Source organism: Accipiter gentilis, chromosome 27, assembly GCF_929443795.1.
Source record: "Accipiter gentilis chromosome 27, bAccGen1.1, whole genome shotgun sequence".
Classification (NCBI taxonomy): Eukaryota; Metazoa; Chordata; class Aves; order Accipitriformes; family Accipitridae; genus Astur; species Astur gentilis.
Genome location: NC_064906.1, coordinates 13,803,146 through 13,818,657, shown reverse-complemented (window position 1 = coordinate 13,818,657; position 15,512 = coordinate 13,803,146). Strand labels below are relative to the sequence as shown.

The following is a 15,512-nucleotide window of genomic DNA, read 5'->3' as shown; positions in this document are numbered from 1 at the left end:
AGGTACAAATTATAAAGAACATCATGCACATATGAAATAACCCCTTCAATTTGTACACATGCATCAAAACTTCAAGAATGCAAACCAAAAAAAACTAACACTCCGTACCTGTCTGGGGTCTGATCGTTGTGAGAGATTCCAGATAGTCCTTCATGTCTTTGTGTTTGAAGCCAACAGAGATTTCAAAAGGTGTTTTATGTAGCACATTCAGGTGATCGGGATTGGCACCTTTCTCCATGAGCTGCTGTGCCAAGCTCACCTTTCCACTAACAGCTGCCAGCATTAAAGGACTCCAGCCCATAGTCTTCACAGTGTAATTACAATCAGCTCCCCAGTCTAATAACAGATGTACCACTGCCTCATGTCCGTGCTGAGCAGCTGCCATTAGTGGAGTGATATCGGGAAGGTCGTCTCTGCTGCTGTTGAGCACACTTGTGCTAAAATGGTCATAATTGTCTACAAAAGCTCCAGATTCCAGCAACAATTTCACCATGCTGACGTGGCCGCCTCTGGAGGCCATTGTGAGGACACTGGCTCCTAATTTATTCTGTGCATTGAGATCAGCACCATTCTCCAGCAAGATGTGAGCCACACTTAGATGTCCGAACCTTGAGAAAAAGAGATAAGGAGGAGAATTAACACCTTGGATGGCAGAAGCTTCTCAAAGAAAACCGACATACTCTGATGTGGCGGGCTGACCCTGGCTGGATGCCAGGTGCCCACCAAAGCCATTGTATCACTCCCCCCCTCCTCAGCTGGATGGGGAAAGAAAATATAACAAAGGGATCATGGGTTGAGATAAGGACAGGAGAGATCACTCACCAATTGCCATCATGGGCAAAACAGACTCAGCCTGGGGAAAATTAACTCAATTTATTACCAATCAGCCAGAGTAAGGTAATGAGAAATAAAACCAAATCTCAAAACACCTTCCCTCCACCCCTCCCTTCTTCCCAGGCACAACTTCACTCCCGGATTCTCTACCAACCCCCCCCCCCCCCGCCCCCAACCCAGTGGCACAGGGGGATGGAGAATGGGGTTTACGGTCAGTTCATCACGCATTATCTCTGCCGCTTCATCCTCCTCAGGGGGAGGACTTCTCACTCATCCCCTGCTCCAGTACGGGGTCCCTCCCACGGCAGACAGTCCTCCACAAACTTCTCCAGTGTGGGTCCTTCCCATAGGCTGCAGTTCTTCACAAACTGCTCCAGCATGGGTCCCTTCCACGGCATGCAGTCCTTCAGGAGCACACTGCTCCAGCGTAGGTCCCCCATGGGGTCACAAGTCCTGCCAGAAAACCTGCTTCAGTGTGGGCTCCTCTGTCCACAGATCTGCAGGTCCTGCAAGGAGCCTGCTCCAGCGTGGACTTCCCATGGGGTCACCCATCTGCTCCAGCATGGGGTCCTCCCTGGTCTGCAGGTGGATATCTGCTCCACTGTGGACCTCCCTGGGCTGCAGGGGGACAGCCAGCTTCACCATGGGCTTCCCCACAGGCTGCAGGGGAATCTCTGCTCCAGCACCTGGAGCATCTTCTCCCCCTCCTTCTTCACTGACCTGGGGGTCTGCAGGGTTGTTTCTCTTCCATGTTATCACTCCTCTCTCCGGCTGCCATTTCTGTGTGTCCCAGCAACTTTTTTCCTTCTTAAATATGTCATCACAGAGGTGCTACCACTATCACAGATTGGCTCGGCCTTGGCCAGTGGCAGGTCCGTCTTAGAGCCAGCTGGTATTGGCTCTGTCGGACACAGGGGAAGCTTCCAGCAGCTTCTCACAGAAGCCACCTGTAACCCCCCCCCCCGCCACTACCAAAACCTTGCCACACAAAGCCAAGACATCTGAACACAGAACACTTTGTTACTAAATTGGCCTATTGACTAATACACTATGTGGGATCATGCACACATCACTGAATGTGACAGCGACCACCTTACTGGAGGGCAGCAGTCAACAGCTGAGGACTGTAAACTAAACCATTCCACATGTACCAGTGACAACGCTCATAAACCAGGCACCTCTTTAAGAGGATGTTCTGGTCAAAGCAGCAGCATTATCCTCATTTTCAACTGCATGACATCAACATGTACCTTCCATAAACCAGAGAGTCACTTTCATCCTCTTATTTCCAGGCCTATTGAGCAAGTAGAGTAAAAACTGCAAAGAGCCAATGCTTAAGAACCCCTCTCCCCCCGAAAAAAAAAAGCCAAAACCAAAACAACCAAAAAAACCCACCCAAAACCTTTTTATGAACTGGATAGCCAACCATTTTGTATTTGCATCATCTCTGGCTTTCCAGTTGTGAATGATCAATCAACCCCCAACCCCCACAATGGAAGAAGGCTCAGGGAAGACAGGCATGTGCCTATGAAGCTCAGAGAAGAACACAGCCAGTGGCCACAGCTGTTTTAAAGTAAGCTAAACTTCTCTCAACACAAAGGGGACCAGAGAGTGGCCTTTGTTTTAGAGAAATGGCTCTATCAGCAGAGCAGGACAACAGGCTACATGAATGGTCTTCCCTAAAACAATCAATAGAAAATACTATCCTCCTGAGTCAGCCAGACCAGCATGGGGGAAGCTCAGCCCAACACAGAGCACCAAACCTGAGCAACCAACGAGAAACAAATTTTGAAGAGAGCAAGGGGCTTGAGCTGGCTGCCAGCCACGTATTCCTCCCGGGCAACTGGGGACGCCCAGCATCGTGACAGCGAGCATACAGGGACTGGTAACGGGCATGCTGCTTGTCTTGTGGTTCAATCGTGCGTTGCAGCTGCTACGTTAGGCTTGTGTTATGATTTCAGGAGATTGCTGTATCACTAGGCTAAATCAGAATCCTGTGTAACATCAAATATCTTCCAATAAGGAAACTTGGTATTAAAGCATTAAACCCTACTTGGGTGGAACATCTAAAAGAACTTTGTCAGACTACTGAACTCTGACACCAGTTTCACCAGTAACCCAGCTTTGATACCACTTGACTATCAGAGGCTCTGGTAGTTTGTCAGTAAGCAAAAGACAATCATGCAAGCCGTACACCCAACCAGCTAGCTAACTGTGAGAAAATGGAAACCCTTTCCCGTTCCTCAGCTGAGTAATCCCACATTTTAATAAAGATAATACATTGACGTGTACTCTGTGCTCTTGTTGCAGATATCATGCACTACTTTATGCTTGTGTAGCATTTAACACAATCAAACTTTGATCCTGAAAGCAGCCTTTGTACACTGCAGCAAAGCAAGTGTTAGTTGAGGAAATCCCGAAGAATGCTACTAACCACTAACAGCAGATATGAGACCAAAACTCCCTATCCTCCCTTCAGAAAGTACATAATTGCAGAAGGAAGCCTCCAGGGCCTGTCTAATCCCTAGGTCTACCCTGGTAGCCTTCACAGTAGCACTTCAGTAGGGACCGCAAACCCTATACACGTGATTAATTTTACGCATATATGCTATCCCCTGTCCAATTTCGACAGGACTAACCACAGCCAGAAAATTAAACATGTACATAGTTCAAACCTACGTTTGTATGAACACTGCTTCCTTTTTGGTTATCCATTAAAAAAGAAAAAAAAAGAAAAATGCTCTTCCACATTATGCTTTCTCCGTAGGTTTCAAAGATATCTACAGTACTTTTTAAATGGCAACAAGTCATTTCTTTAAAACAGTGAGAGGGTTATAGTGATTTGAGTTTACTGTTTTTAGAGAATGAGCATACGGTTTTCATTAAGGGGAAAAAAAAAAAAACTAAAAATGTTTCTGCAGCTTTTCTCCTTTTTTTTTTTTTTTTTTTAACCTTCATAAAATAAAAAAAAATTGTTGAACCTTATCTTCTTTGTTCTTGCTGGGAAACCAGCTGTGTGACTCATTCTTTGGGAACTTTCTATGGGCTTTAACTGAAAAGAGAAATGTTGACTTTGAAACAGACTGGACTCTTCCAAGCATTTTTAATCTGTTATGAAACAAAAAATAAAAACCCCAAAACATTTCTCAATTAAGCACTCCATTACTGTGGGAAAGCACTAGCCTCCAACCTTGCAAAATGCATCTGTAAACCCACGGGGTACCTGTATACATCAAGATAAGCACCAGCATTAGTAATACAGGGACCTCCCACAACCCAGCAGCGGGTTACACGAAGCATGGAATCATCAAAGCAGAAAACAATCCAGTTTTGTCATTAAAACCCTCAGCAATGATTTTCCACATCCTCCAGTGAGCCACTTAGGAAAAAAAAAGGAAACGGCAAGTGAAATTAATTATTTCTCTTTGCCTCGGTATGTTTTATGTCAGAGGCGAGTTTTCAACAGGTAGGTAGACACAGACACACCAAAAAAAAGTGACAGAACACGAAATAAGGGTGTGCACGTATCTTATTTCCACAGAAGAAAAGAGGAGAGCAGCCTTTTCGCACTTAGGTTACCTCCCGACTGCGATTCCGCACCGGCTTTACCCAAGAAATAGCACGCACGGCTTCAATCACCGCATCCTTAACACGGATAAAGGAAAACCTAACTCCCCGGTGTAACATTTATGCAAATCTAAACCCGACAGCCCCTCCTCACCCACCACCGGGGACGCCAACAGGTGACCGCCGGCATCCCGCTCCCCGGGATAACCGGGGGCGAGCGGCCGCGGCCTACAACATGGCGCCTCCCCGCTCGCGCCCTCTCCCTCTCACACACACGATGACCCGCCTGGAACACCCCCGGCGCTCCCGGGCTCCCTCCCCCGGCCCGGGGAGCGGGATTTTGAGGGCGAAGGGGCCGGGCGCCGGCGGCAGCCCCGGGGCGGGGGAAGGGAGGGCCGCGGCGGCCCTCCCTTCCCCCGCCCCGGGGCTGCCGCCGGCGCCCGGCTGCTGACTAGGCCGGTGCCCGGCGGCGAAGTGGGATGGCGGCCGGAGACTCCCCTCTCTCTCCCCTACCTGGCCGCCTGCATGAGGGGGCTCCATCCGTAGTGGTTCGTGCTCTGTACCGAAGCTCCCTTCCGCAGCAGGAACCGCACCAGCTGCTCGTGTCCCCCCGCCGCGGCGAACTGCAGCCCCGTGTTGCCGGCCTCGTCGGTGCAATCCACGGCTACGGCGGCGCCGGCGGCGGTGGTGGTGGTAGCCGGCGGGGCGGACGCTTCCCCGCGGGGCTCCGCCGCCTCGTCGGTACCGCAGGAGGAGGAGGGAACCGCCGGGTCGGCCGTGGTGGTGCCGCCGCCGGGTAGCCCCAAAAGGCGGCGGGCGGTTTCGCAGTCGCCCTGCTCGCAGGCGCGGAGAAAGAGCTGGACCTGGGGGGGTACCCCGCACTCCCCCATGGGCAGAGCCGGCGAGGACCCGAGCGGCTCGGCCGGCCGCCCACCCGCCCCCGCCGGGAAGGCGGCGGGGAGGAGGGGACTCGGCTTGGCGGGAGGAGGCCGGCCGAGGGCGGCCGCAGCGCTCCGGCCGTTCTCTCCCATCGGCGGGGAGGGGCAGCCGGGCTGGGCCGCACTCCGTCGGAGTGGGCAAGGGGCTTCCCGACCCGGGGCCTCGGAGACGGTCCCCGCCGGGCCGCTCCGCCCTGCCCTTGGCCCAGCCATTGCCCGGGTCACGGCGGCTCCTGGGGCTTTCCCCAGGTGTTTTCTGTCATCCACTCGCACCTGGGCCGCGGCCGTTTTGCACACCCCGTCCCCACTACCTTACAAAAAAAGGTCTCCTCCGCCTTGCGGGTGTTTCGGCCTGCGGTTATCGCAGCAAGCCTTCGCTGTGGGGCTTATTCGGTCTCACCCGACAAAAAAACCCCTTTCTCCTGCTTCCTAACACAACTTCTACAGCCAGGCGCGGTCCCTCTCTGTCAGCCCCGCTCCGCTTAGGGGATACTTCAGCCTTTACTTGCACCTTCCTACTTCGTTTTCCCTTCAGCTCAAAACCAGTCTCTTCCTTCAATGAAGTACAAGACTCACAGTCGAGCCATCCCCCAAAGAAACAAATTTCCCACCCTCTGATAACACCAATCCGTCAGGCTTGCGGTTTAAAGAGTTTGAGCGTAAAATTGTGATTTCTTGTGGCGTTTCTAAGTATCTTCTCACTAGCTGGAGCCTCCCACGTGACCTGATATTTTTTCCAGGTTATATTGATTTACAAAGTGAGGGGGAAAAAAAAAAAAGCACTGATGAAATAACTCTTGAACTGCAGTTGACCAGTCAATTAAGGATATTGCGTTGTGTCTGTAAGTTTGGGCAGGTTGTTCTTTATTAAAATCGGTGATTTCAATGTCAGAACATGGCACTTATTACAGCAGTAGAGGGCTTGGGAACGAGAGGACTAGGAGAGGTTATGGGGAGTGTAGCGAAACCACCAAATGCCACTAAAATGAAGCCATCCCCCAATTTTAGGCAGTGGCTTCCATATCCTCCAAGTTATATGGCTTTCTGCCTTTGATCCACTTGCAAATCCAGATTGCCAGACCATCATGGCAAAGGGCCAAACAAGTTACACTTGGAGAAAGACTCCAGCAAACGAGTACTGGCTGTGTTTATGGCCACTTGAACCAGGGCTCTGGTAAACTACCGTTCACAGCAAAGAAAAAAAAAAATAAATACTTGCACCTTTGCAAATTTGTCATTACAGAAGGAATAGGACAAACTACTAGACAGGGTAAATATTCAGCGATGCTTCCTCCACTATAGATACCATGTGTTAACTCATGTAAAATATGTGAATATTTAACATATAAACTTATGAGAAATAATTTCCTTAAGCATAAAGGTGCTTATACTGGCCATCATCAGAGGAAAAATACATGGTTAGGTAGACTTTTGGTCTAGCCAGTACAACCATTCTTAAGTTACAATAGGATGAGGAGCTTCCCACTATCAATAAAGCTGGACTGGACTGTGCAAGATTTCAGAGCTTGGAAGAAGGGAATGGCAAGAGTGATTAATGCAATATATTATTCATGATTAAAGAAAACTGGGTCATACTTACCACATCAAAGTGCATGCACGGATCTAGTCAGATTAGTGACAGGATCACTCCAGTTTATCTTTGAGATAAGCTACTGAAAATGTTGGTTGTACAAATTTATGTCACGTAGCTGATGATTACGGTATCAAATTCTACTAATGGTTTGAAACTCCAGACAAAGATATCATGAATGTAATTAGGAACATAACAGCAAAAGATGCAACTCTTATTTTAAGAGACTCCTAAGTAAGCAAGAGGAAATATTTGCTGGGGTTTACAAAATGAGAGAGGAAATTATTTGTGCTAAATTCCGCTGCTGTCATCTGATGGTCATTACTATCTTCAGTCAGCATCCTAGGCATTTATACAGATACAATCACTCAGTGATTTCTGCCACTGATTGAGAATCAAAATATCATGAGGCAAGGGAAAAATAATCAGATCTCTTCTGAAACGAATAAAGTGCTATAGAATATTCTCATGGTGGTGCAGTACCAAGCCTCCTGGAAAATACAGGACTTGATTTCTTCACCAAGGAAAGAACAACCTAAGCCTTTCAAACTGTTCATTAGGGTAAGATGATGGAGAAAGCTTAGGTTGGAAGGTAATACAAGAGAAAACAAAACCAAGATTCTCAAGTGCAGATTGTGCATTAGTCGTTCAGAAGGTTTGTCCAACCTGCATCTGGTTTGTCCAGTCAGTGAAAAATGCCTTGCTTTTGATGAGAAATTCCTTCACGTCACCAATGTGCTGATTTGTATAGGTCAGTGTTGGATTGCTCTGGGGTTAAAATAACTTAAAATGACAGAGAAAAACTTGATGAATTAAAAAAATTACTTTAGACTGAAGGAGACAAGAAAAGTGCAAGGAACACAACAGGCTTACCAAAAAAACCCAACAGGTAAGGCAAGAGTAAACGTGAGGTCAACATTTGTGAAACTTTTCTAACAGAAGTCTCCACTGCAAATGATATCAAAACACCAGCAGGGAGATAAATGGGCCAATGTAAGCTTTAGAAAAGCTACCCATAATACAAGGCAACACAGGAGATAGACTTAGAGCCATCATTCTGCAAGAGACAGAAATCATCATTTGCAAAACAAAGGCTAGGAAACCATTAGGGTATCATAATGTACCTGTGGAGCAAGTAAAGTAAGTATAATATGGCAAATGTGCAGTGATGTAGACCTACAAATGGGCCAGGTAACACGACAAAAAATTCTGTTGCTTCTACAGTAGTAACAGGATGTAACACATTTGGACATATCCTTATACCATGACACACGAGCAAGCTTCTACCTCACAGAATTCAGAATCACATCATATGGAAAACTAAAATTACCGTCATAATCAAAGGCATCTCAGGAAGGGAAAAATGCAAGTAGTCAAGCAATCTGTTCCAAAAAAAAAATCCAGGAAACTAGAGAAGGCTGACTCAGTCATAATCTTCATTATGAAGGTCTGGGGATGATGGCATCTCTAATCCCCAAATATGATGGCATTATTTTCATGGCAATTCAAGGCGTAGAAGGCTTATTTTCTACTGTAAATGCTTAGTGATGTGAATCACAAGAATGTTGTACTTCTGAGAAAAAGAAAACTGAAAATTTTAGCATGTGTTTTGTGTGAAGACTTGTATCTCTGCCTTAATGAAAAGGCAGACACATACATTAGAAATACCATCATAGAAAAGCAGATGCTTTTCCAGTATCATGAGACTCGATGTATGTTAACTTTGGTCCTTTCAGGCACAGAAACAGAAATAACCTTGAAAAAATTACTAAAAAAAAAAATGGTGGTAAGGGCCTACAGTATGGGATGACTAAGATTAATTCCACCATGTAATATCGCCTTGAGTTCTTGGTTGAGAATTTTAATCATGGTGTATATAGCAGGTCTCTACTTTGTCTACTATAACCAACTGCTATAACTTTGTGAGGAATTTACTTCATTTATATGTTTCAGAATATGCCATAATTTTGACCAAACTTTCAAAAATTATTTGCAACTCAGTATTTTAACTCACTGTGTCCTCACAAGAATGTATGAAAAAATCAGTCAGCTTTCCAATGTAACAGACCTTCAGTAACACGTCACATCATACCATATTCCATGTACTGAACCGCAGTTTTGTTCCAATAGTTTTTGACAGTTAAGCTTGCTAGCCATGGCTTCCTTTACATACAATATCTCTCCTATGCCCTGCAGTTCATGTTTGCTATTTAGCTAAGGAGAACATTTATATATCAACAGTACATACCTATAGCAAGCAAATATACCAATCGATGCCTTTGGCGTGCATATGGTTGGACTCAATGATCTTGAAGGTCTTTTCCAACCTAAATGATTCTGTGATTCTATGATTCTATATACTTCCCACCTTTAAGCGAACCTGGCTTGCATATGACCTTTTGAACAAGGTATTTTGTACGTGTACATTTGTGTTTACATATATATATGTAGACATACGTACGTACATATGCATATGCATGTACTACAGAGATATGCAAACTGGTACAGGTTAGGTCTTCCCCAAGTAATCCACTGAATGCTGCCCGTTTTTATTGGTGTGTCAGTATGACAATTACAGAGTGTTTATCAGTCTGATAGAAGATCCCTGAAATAGCTGACAGTTTCTATCTCACTCATCAAGTCTGTGGTTTTAATCTATTTTTATTTTTAGGCCTCTCTATCCACTGTTCTTCCTCTCATCTAAATTCCTGATACGCTCTTCCTCCACGCTATGTGCCCAGCTTCGCTCTTGACCCAAAGTCTGCCCTGTAAAACAGGGTCCCCGCTGAAGCACCGAGGACCTCAACACCCACCCTCCTGCACAGACCTGCAGCTGGGAAAGCGGGGTGCAGCCCGTTTCGTGTTTTGCTTGTGCTACGCAGCTGTCTCAAATAAAGACGCTTTCAACACAAATACATTAATAAAAAAATTCTTGGCACTGGTAGGACAATGGGCTGAAGAATAATACTTAAAAAATACAGGTGCACTTGGGCTGCCAAAGGAGAGGAAGAGCAGCCAAGGTGGGATTTGGGGCGGGGGGGGGCTGTTTCTTCGCAGGGCAATGTTGTTTTATGCCCAGTTAAAGCGATGGCAAACAATGACCCGTACACCTAAAGCTACCTCCAATGGGTATGTTTTATAACTTGGCTGAATCTTCTTTTCCTTGAACAAATTTCCTATCTATCTGCAATGGTTTTTGTACATCGTGTTCCTCTGATAATCCTTTTGCATTTTTTTTTTTAGAGTACGTAAGTGTTGGCTGTTACTAAAACGAGGAACATTATTCTGGAACACGTTATTTGGTACTTTCTTTTCCCCTGAAAGTATGAATTTAGGAAGCTATTTGAACTTTGGGTTTATTAAAACTGCAGTTTCTATCAGCTGATACTTCTCCACATCCAATTTCCATTTTAGAATTTTGTTTCATTTTGACTGAAAATACAGATCTAACAAGAAAAAAAAAAGAAAACATTGGATGAGGTAAATTTTAAAGCTTTTGCAAAATTTAATACCTCTACTTTTTTCTGTAGGTTTTATATGACTTGTCCAGTTACTCTACTTATTTCTGACTGAAACTCTTGAAGCAACTGAGTTTATAGCTCACTAAACTTTCTTACTGATCTTTAAAAAAATCTCAAAACCAATTGTTTTAACTTCCATTGTTATTAAACCTGAACACACACACACACATACCCCCCCCCCCCCAAATTGCTTAGAACTTTTCCATGAAAACACTGCTACAAGCTTTATGCATAGCAGGGAACTAATTTGCCTTATTAACGGTAGATTTTTTTTCTCTGGGGCTTATTTTTACATTCAGAGCAAAAGTCTTTATACTCTCAGTATTTCAGCTCTGAATTTTCAGTCTTCCCATCTTAATTTAACCCCACAAACTTTTAAAAAGGTTTAAGAAAAAGTGCCTTTGACTTCACATTCTTTACATCTTGTCCAAACTTATTTGTGAATGCAACTGATTTATTCTTAATGATTTTTTGCATTAACACCATTATTGTACTTTCCCTTGCTGAATTTCCTCAGATTTCTGTGCTTGGACATCATCCCCATGGGATGGGAACTACCATTTACTAGTATTACTTTCAACCCTCACTGCGATGATGCCTTCCCAGCTACTTTGCTCTAAGGGCTTTATCACTACCGGGAGCTGCCTCCCTTACTTTCCCACCAGCTGTAACCTTTCTTGTTTCTGTGGAAGCAAGCTGATGCTTTCCTACCTTTTCTTCAAGCCCTTTCTTCCTTCCTTTTTTAAAATCTGACTGAGAGGTAGTTACGCTGGTTATCTTCTTCAACAGTCTTGTCTGATCTTACCCTGTCTGCCACTGATTGCAGCACGCCTCCTGCAGTCCTGTCATATTCTGTTCTCAGTTTCCCGTCTTTTAATCTCAAAACTTGTTTTAGTCATGCGATCATAATTCTTGTGTTTCTTCCATATTACTCTAATACTTAAAATACTGAAATAAAATACTTATTCTTCTAACACTTAAGAACCCCTGCAGCAGAACTCCTCTGTTTTCTTTCTGACTGATCTTAACTAACACTCAGTCCCATATTTTGCTCTTCACTTCTTCCCAATCTCCCCCAGTAATTTTTGGGGGGAGTCCAGGAGGTTGTCCTTCTCCTTTTATTCATTCCAGGAAGTCCTTGTTGGGCTCCTCATGTTTAATATTTCTGTTACCCTATTCTAAGTAATTTGCAACCTTACACAGAGGGAAAACCCCAAGATTGTTTGTTCCAGACAACCAGATCTAAACCAGCAGCATGTTCCAGAAATGTTGGCTGTATCTTTAGGGTTTACCCCTCCACCAGCCAGAACCTAGGGAACTGCTGCTACAAACTCAATACCAACGACACCAGTTGGGCTTCCTTTATTCGGGAAGGATGGCGAGCAAGAAGACAACGCAATCACTGGGTGTGCAATTACTAGTGCCACCTAACTCTTCAGACCCAAAGTTTGGGCTGATAGGATAGGAAATTGGCACTATTTCCTTTACATACAATGTATATTCTCACCTCCAGCATACTGGTATTTAGTAGGCGTCTACAATGCGTATTTACACACACATACTTCACTACTATTATGCTTCAGTTATTCCAGCCAGTATGTGTGCTTTGAAACTAGATTTTATGCATATATGATTATCAGTGGTAGAAAACCGTATAGCTGAATAAGAAATAATGAAATTATACCTATACACATGCCCAACTCATCAGCAAATCCACCTAAACTACTTGATTTATACTAGCTTGCCAGCGTCAGGATGACTAACTATTATTCATCACGCTTCTGTCCAGAGCAAGACCTCCGCAGTAGTTGACAGCCCCCGTGTTTGTTGTCACATACAATATTTATTGCTGTGTAAAACCTGAATCAGCTCGTAGCTGTATGCTGTGACCCTGTCTGGTAGTGACGAGGTTTCTCCCCTTCCTTAGTGTCAGATGAGTTTTCTTCCACCCCTCAGCAGCGTGGATAAGCACTGCCCAATACTGCTTACCAGGCTGAAGTCCCTCTCTGGGGATGACTGGGGTCCTCTGCTGGGTTCATCTTCACAGGCCTCAGGATAGTGCAGTGTAACGCTCTCTTTGCAAAATGTGTAGAGCAAATGACACCTCAAAGCCAGAGTTTCAGCTCCCTGATGAAGGTGAGAGGTAAACTGTATCAATTATGTTACACTTAGGTTAAGGTTTTTCAAACACAAAATCACGAATTCTCACATCATCTCAGGGGCTCAGGATCGCAAGTTTAGACAGACGGGGCTGCATCCTGTTAGGACGTGAAGTGAAAAAGCAGTATGGATGTGTTTCTGAGTATGAAGCAAATTAGAAAGTTTCGACTAAATGCCACAGTTGCTTTTTTCCCATCATTCAGTCAAGCCATGGAATGGACTGCCCATTATCTGTGAAGTAAATTGGGATTTTTCACTTGCCTTCTGGATTTCTGAGGCCACATCGGTTGACTTTTTTTTATTTCAACCGAGAATTCCGCTTTCTTCAGTGAAAAAGTTGGTCATGGCTTCTTGGCCCATGTTCTCTTTCCTTCTAAAGCACTTGCTGTTCTAGAGGCAGCAGAAGGGATGAAGCCTGGTTTCCTACGGACTTGTTTCCTCCAGCCCCAAAGCTCTTCCTAGCCCCTTTGTGACAAATGACCTCCCTCGCCGTCCTCCTAGAGCCCCATCTACCTCTGTCAGGAGACAACAAGCCTTGGGACCTTCCCCACGGTCTCCAGTGGCCAAAGCAGCTTACCGTGGCCCTCTGCCAGCCAAACTTTCCCTCGCTGGGAGCACCCGTGAAGGTCCGCCACACAGCCACCAGCGTTCGTGAAGGTCCGCCACACAGCCACCAGCGTTCGTGAAGGCCCCTCAAGCTTCAAGGGTGACCAGATAACCTCTTCCCCGAGGGGTAACAGGAGGTGTCCGCAGGGGACGAGCCTTCCTCCCTCCTCCTCCATGACCCAGCAGCACCGGCCCCGGCCCTGCTCCGCTCCCTCCCGGCAGCTGTGAGGGCGAACGCCCGGGGCTGGCTCTCCCCACCGCTCCCGGCCCCACCGCTCGGCGTCCCCGGAGCTAAAGCCACAGGCGTGCGTGTGTGCGCCTTCTTCCCCGGCCTGCCGGGGCCGAGCAGCCCGCCGACCACGGCCACAGAACGGAGGACCGTAGCGGCGCAGCCCCCTCACCCTCCGCGCTTCGCTGACAGGCGGGGCGGACCCGGGTCCGCCGGCGGGAACGGTTCTCCAACCCCCGCCCCGCGGCAGCGCCCCTGCGGGCTGGCCGGCGGCGGGGCGGGGAGGGGAGGGGAGGAGGAGCTCGGCGGCGGAGGAGCCGGGCGGGTTTCCTGGCGGGTAGCGCGGCGTGGGCAGGTCTGTGAGAACTTCTCCGGAGTCCGCCCGGGGCGGAGGTTCGTCCGCCTACCGTGTCCGGGAGAGGCCTTACCCGTTCGGTTATGGCCGGCCGCCTCGGTCGCGGGATGTGTTGGGGCAAGAGGGGCAAGCGGGGGTGCCGGGGTGGGGGTACGCTGCTGGCCCTGGGGCTGCTGGCCGCCGTCGGCTTCCTCGCCTGGAGGCACGGCCCGCCGCCCCGCCACGCCGCCCGCCGCGCCCCGCCGCTGCCGCCACAGCAGCAGCAGCAGCCTCCCGCCGCCGACCCCGAGCTGCTGCGGAAGCCGGTGTACGCCAAGCCGGCCCTGGACCCGGCGGCGTTGGGCGAGCTGGGCCGGGCGGTGCGTTTGGAACTGAGCCCGGCCGAGAAACGCCGGCAGGAGGAGAGCGTCCGCCGGCACCAGATCAACATCTACCTCAGCGATCGCATCTCCCTGCACCGCCGCCTGCCCGAGCGATGGCACCCGCTGTGAGTACCCGCACCGCTCCACCTGCCGGCGGACGGGGCCGGGGCCGCTGAGGGGCCGAGCGGGGCCGCTGACGAGACGGGGCCGGGGCCGCTGAGGGGACGAGCGAGGCCGCTGAGGGGACGGGGACGGGGCCGCTGAGGGGACGGGGACGGGGCCGGCGCCGCTGAGGGGCCGAGCGGGGCCGCTGAGGGGACGGGGCCGGGGCCGGGGCCGGGGCCGCTGAGGGGACGAGGCTCAGCTAGAGCCGTTCTTGCAGGCAGAGGAGTGGGCGGGAAACGGGGGGGTGGGGGGTGGGGGTGGGCTGTGAAAAGTGTCTCCCCCAGCCGCTTTCACGTCGCCAGCCTTCGCTCAGCCGGTTATAAATAAAGCGTCGCTGGTGTTGCCTGGTTGCCACTTTTCCACAAACGGGTTTTCCTCTGGGCTCGGTGTGGCTTGAGCCCTTTAAGCCGGGGCACGCTGCCGTGTTTCTCCTGCCGCTGTCCCCCCGGGCAGGTCACCGTGGGCAAGCAGTCTGCTTTTTCCAGTCGCTCCCAGTTTTACAGGTGTCACGCTTCCCGGGCTTCAGCCTTGTGCTGCGTTCAGATGTCTTGCACCGCACAGCATAAAGCAGATTTATTTTATCATCGGATTTGCCAGGAGCGAGCCGCTGGTTTACGGTGTGGAAATACTCACAGAGGCGCGCGGCGCCCTTCTAAACTGGGACTTTGCTTGAGCCGGGATACTTAGTTGGTGGGACAATTTACATTTACAAATTACATTTACGATTGCGACGCTAGTGCCAGATGGTGGCATAAGCAATTGTAAACGAAGGATTGTTTGTTGAGATGATTCTAGTTGACAGGCAGCAGTTCAGTGCAGTCATGAAGCCAGTCCCGCACAGTGGGTCCGTCTGTACGATCGGTTCTGGCCTAACGCAAATACTCAGTTTAGCTGAGAGTTTGTCCTGTAAGCGAGCAGCCAGCTGGTGAGAGGAATGGGTTGAGTAGATACAGGTATGTGCCTTCAGCCAAAGCGGTCAGGACAGAGCCGGGGCTGCTACTGACTGAGTCCCCTCCGCCGTTTCACCTGAGCTTGGCTTCAGCCGGTTTATTTCCTTGCAACAGGTTTGTATGGGATGGTAGCAAAGAGCTGTGGAAAAAGCAGGGCTCTGGCTCTACCGCATGTTCACTTCTCGTCAGTGTGTCCTGTCCAGTAGCTCACCCAACGCCAGTTGTAAGTGCTGA

The 15,512-nt window shown here is 48.4% G+C and overlaps 2 protein-coding genes across 3 annotated transcripts in view; one reads left to right on the top strand and one right to left on the bottom strand.

The window, feature by feature from the left end:
• ANKS6 (ankyrin repeat and sterile alpha motif domain containing 6) overlaps nucleotides 1–5,336 on the bottom strand; it is a 49,013-nt gene extending 43,677 nt beyond the window's left edge. For both annotated transcript variants that reach the window (XR_007509794.1, XM_049830435.1), the window contains exons 1-2: nucleotides 4,915–5,336; nucleotides 109–608 (exon numbers count right to left, since the gene is read on the bottom strand). Coding sequence is in view for 1 of the 2 variants with exons in the window: in XM_049830435.1 (XP_049686392.1) it covers nucleotides 109–608; nucleotides 4,915–5,291 (877 nt within the window). In the remaining variant the exon portion in view is untranslated. The remainder of the gene's footprint in view (nucleotides 1–108; nucleotides 609–4,914) is intronic.
• An 8,548-nt stretch (nucleotides 5,337–13,884) lies between these two features.
• GALNT12 (polypeptide N-acetylgalactosaminyltransferase 12) overlaps nucleotides 13,885–15,512 on the top strand; it is a 48,193-nt gene continuing 46,565 nt past the window's right edge. The window contains exon 1 of the mRNA XM_049830210.1: nucleotides 13,885–14,288. Coding sequence (XP_049686167.1) covers nucleotides 13,885–14,288 — 404 coding nt within the window. The remainder of the gene's footprint in view (nucleotides 14,289–15,512) is intronic.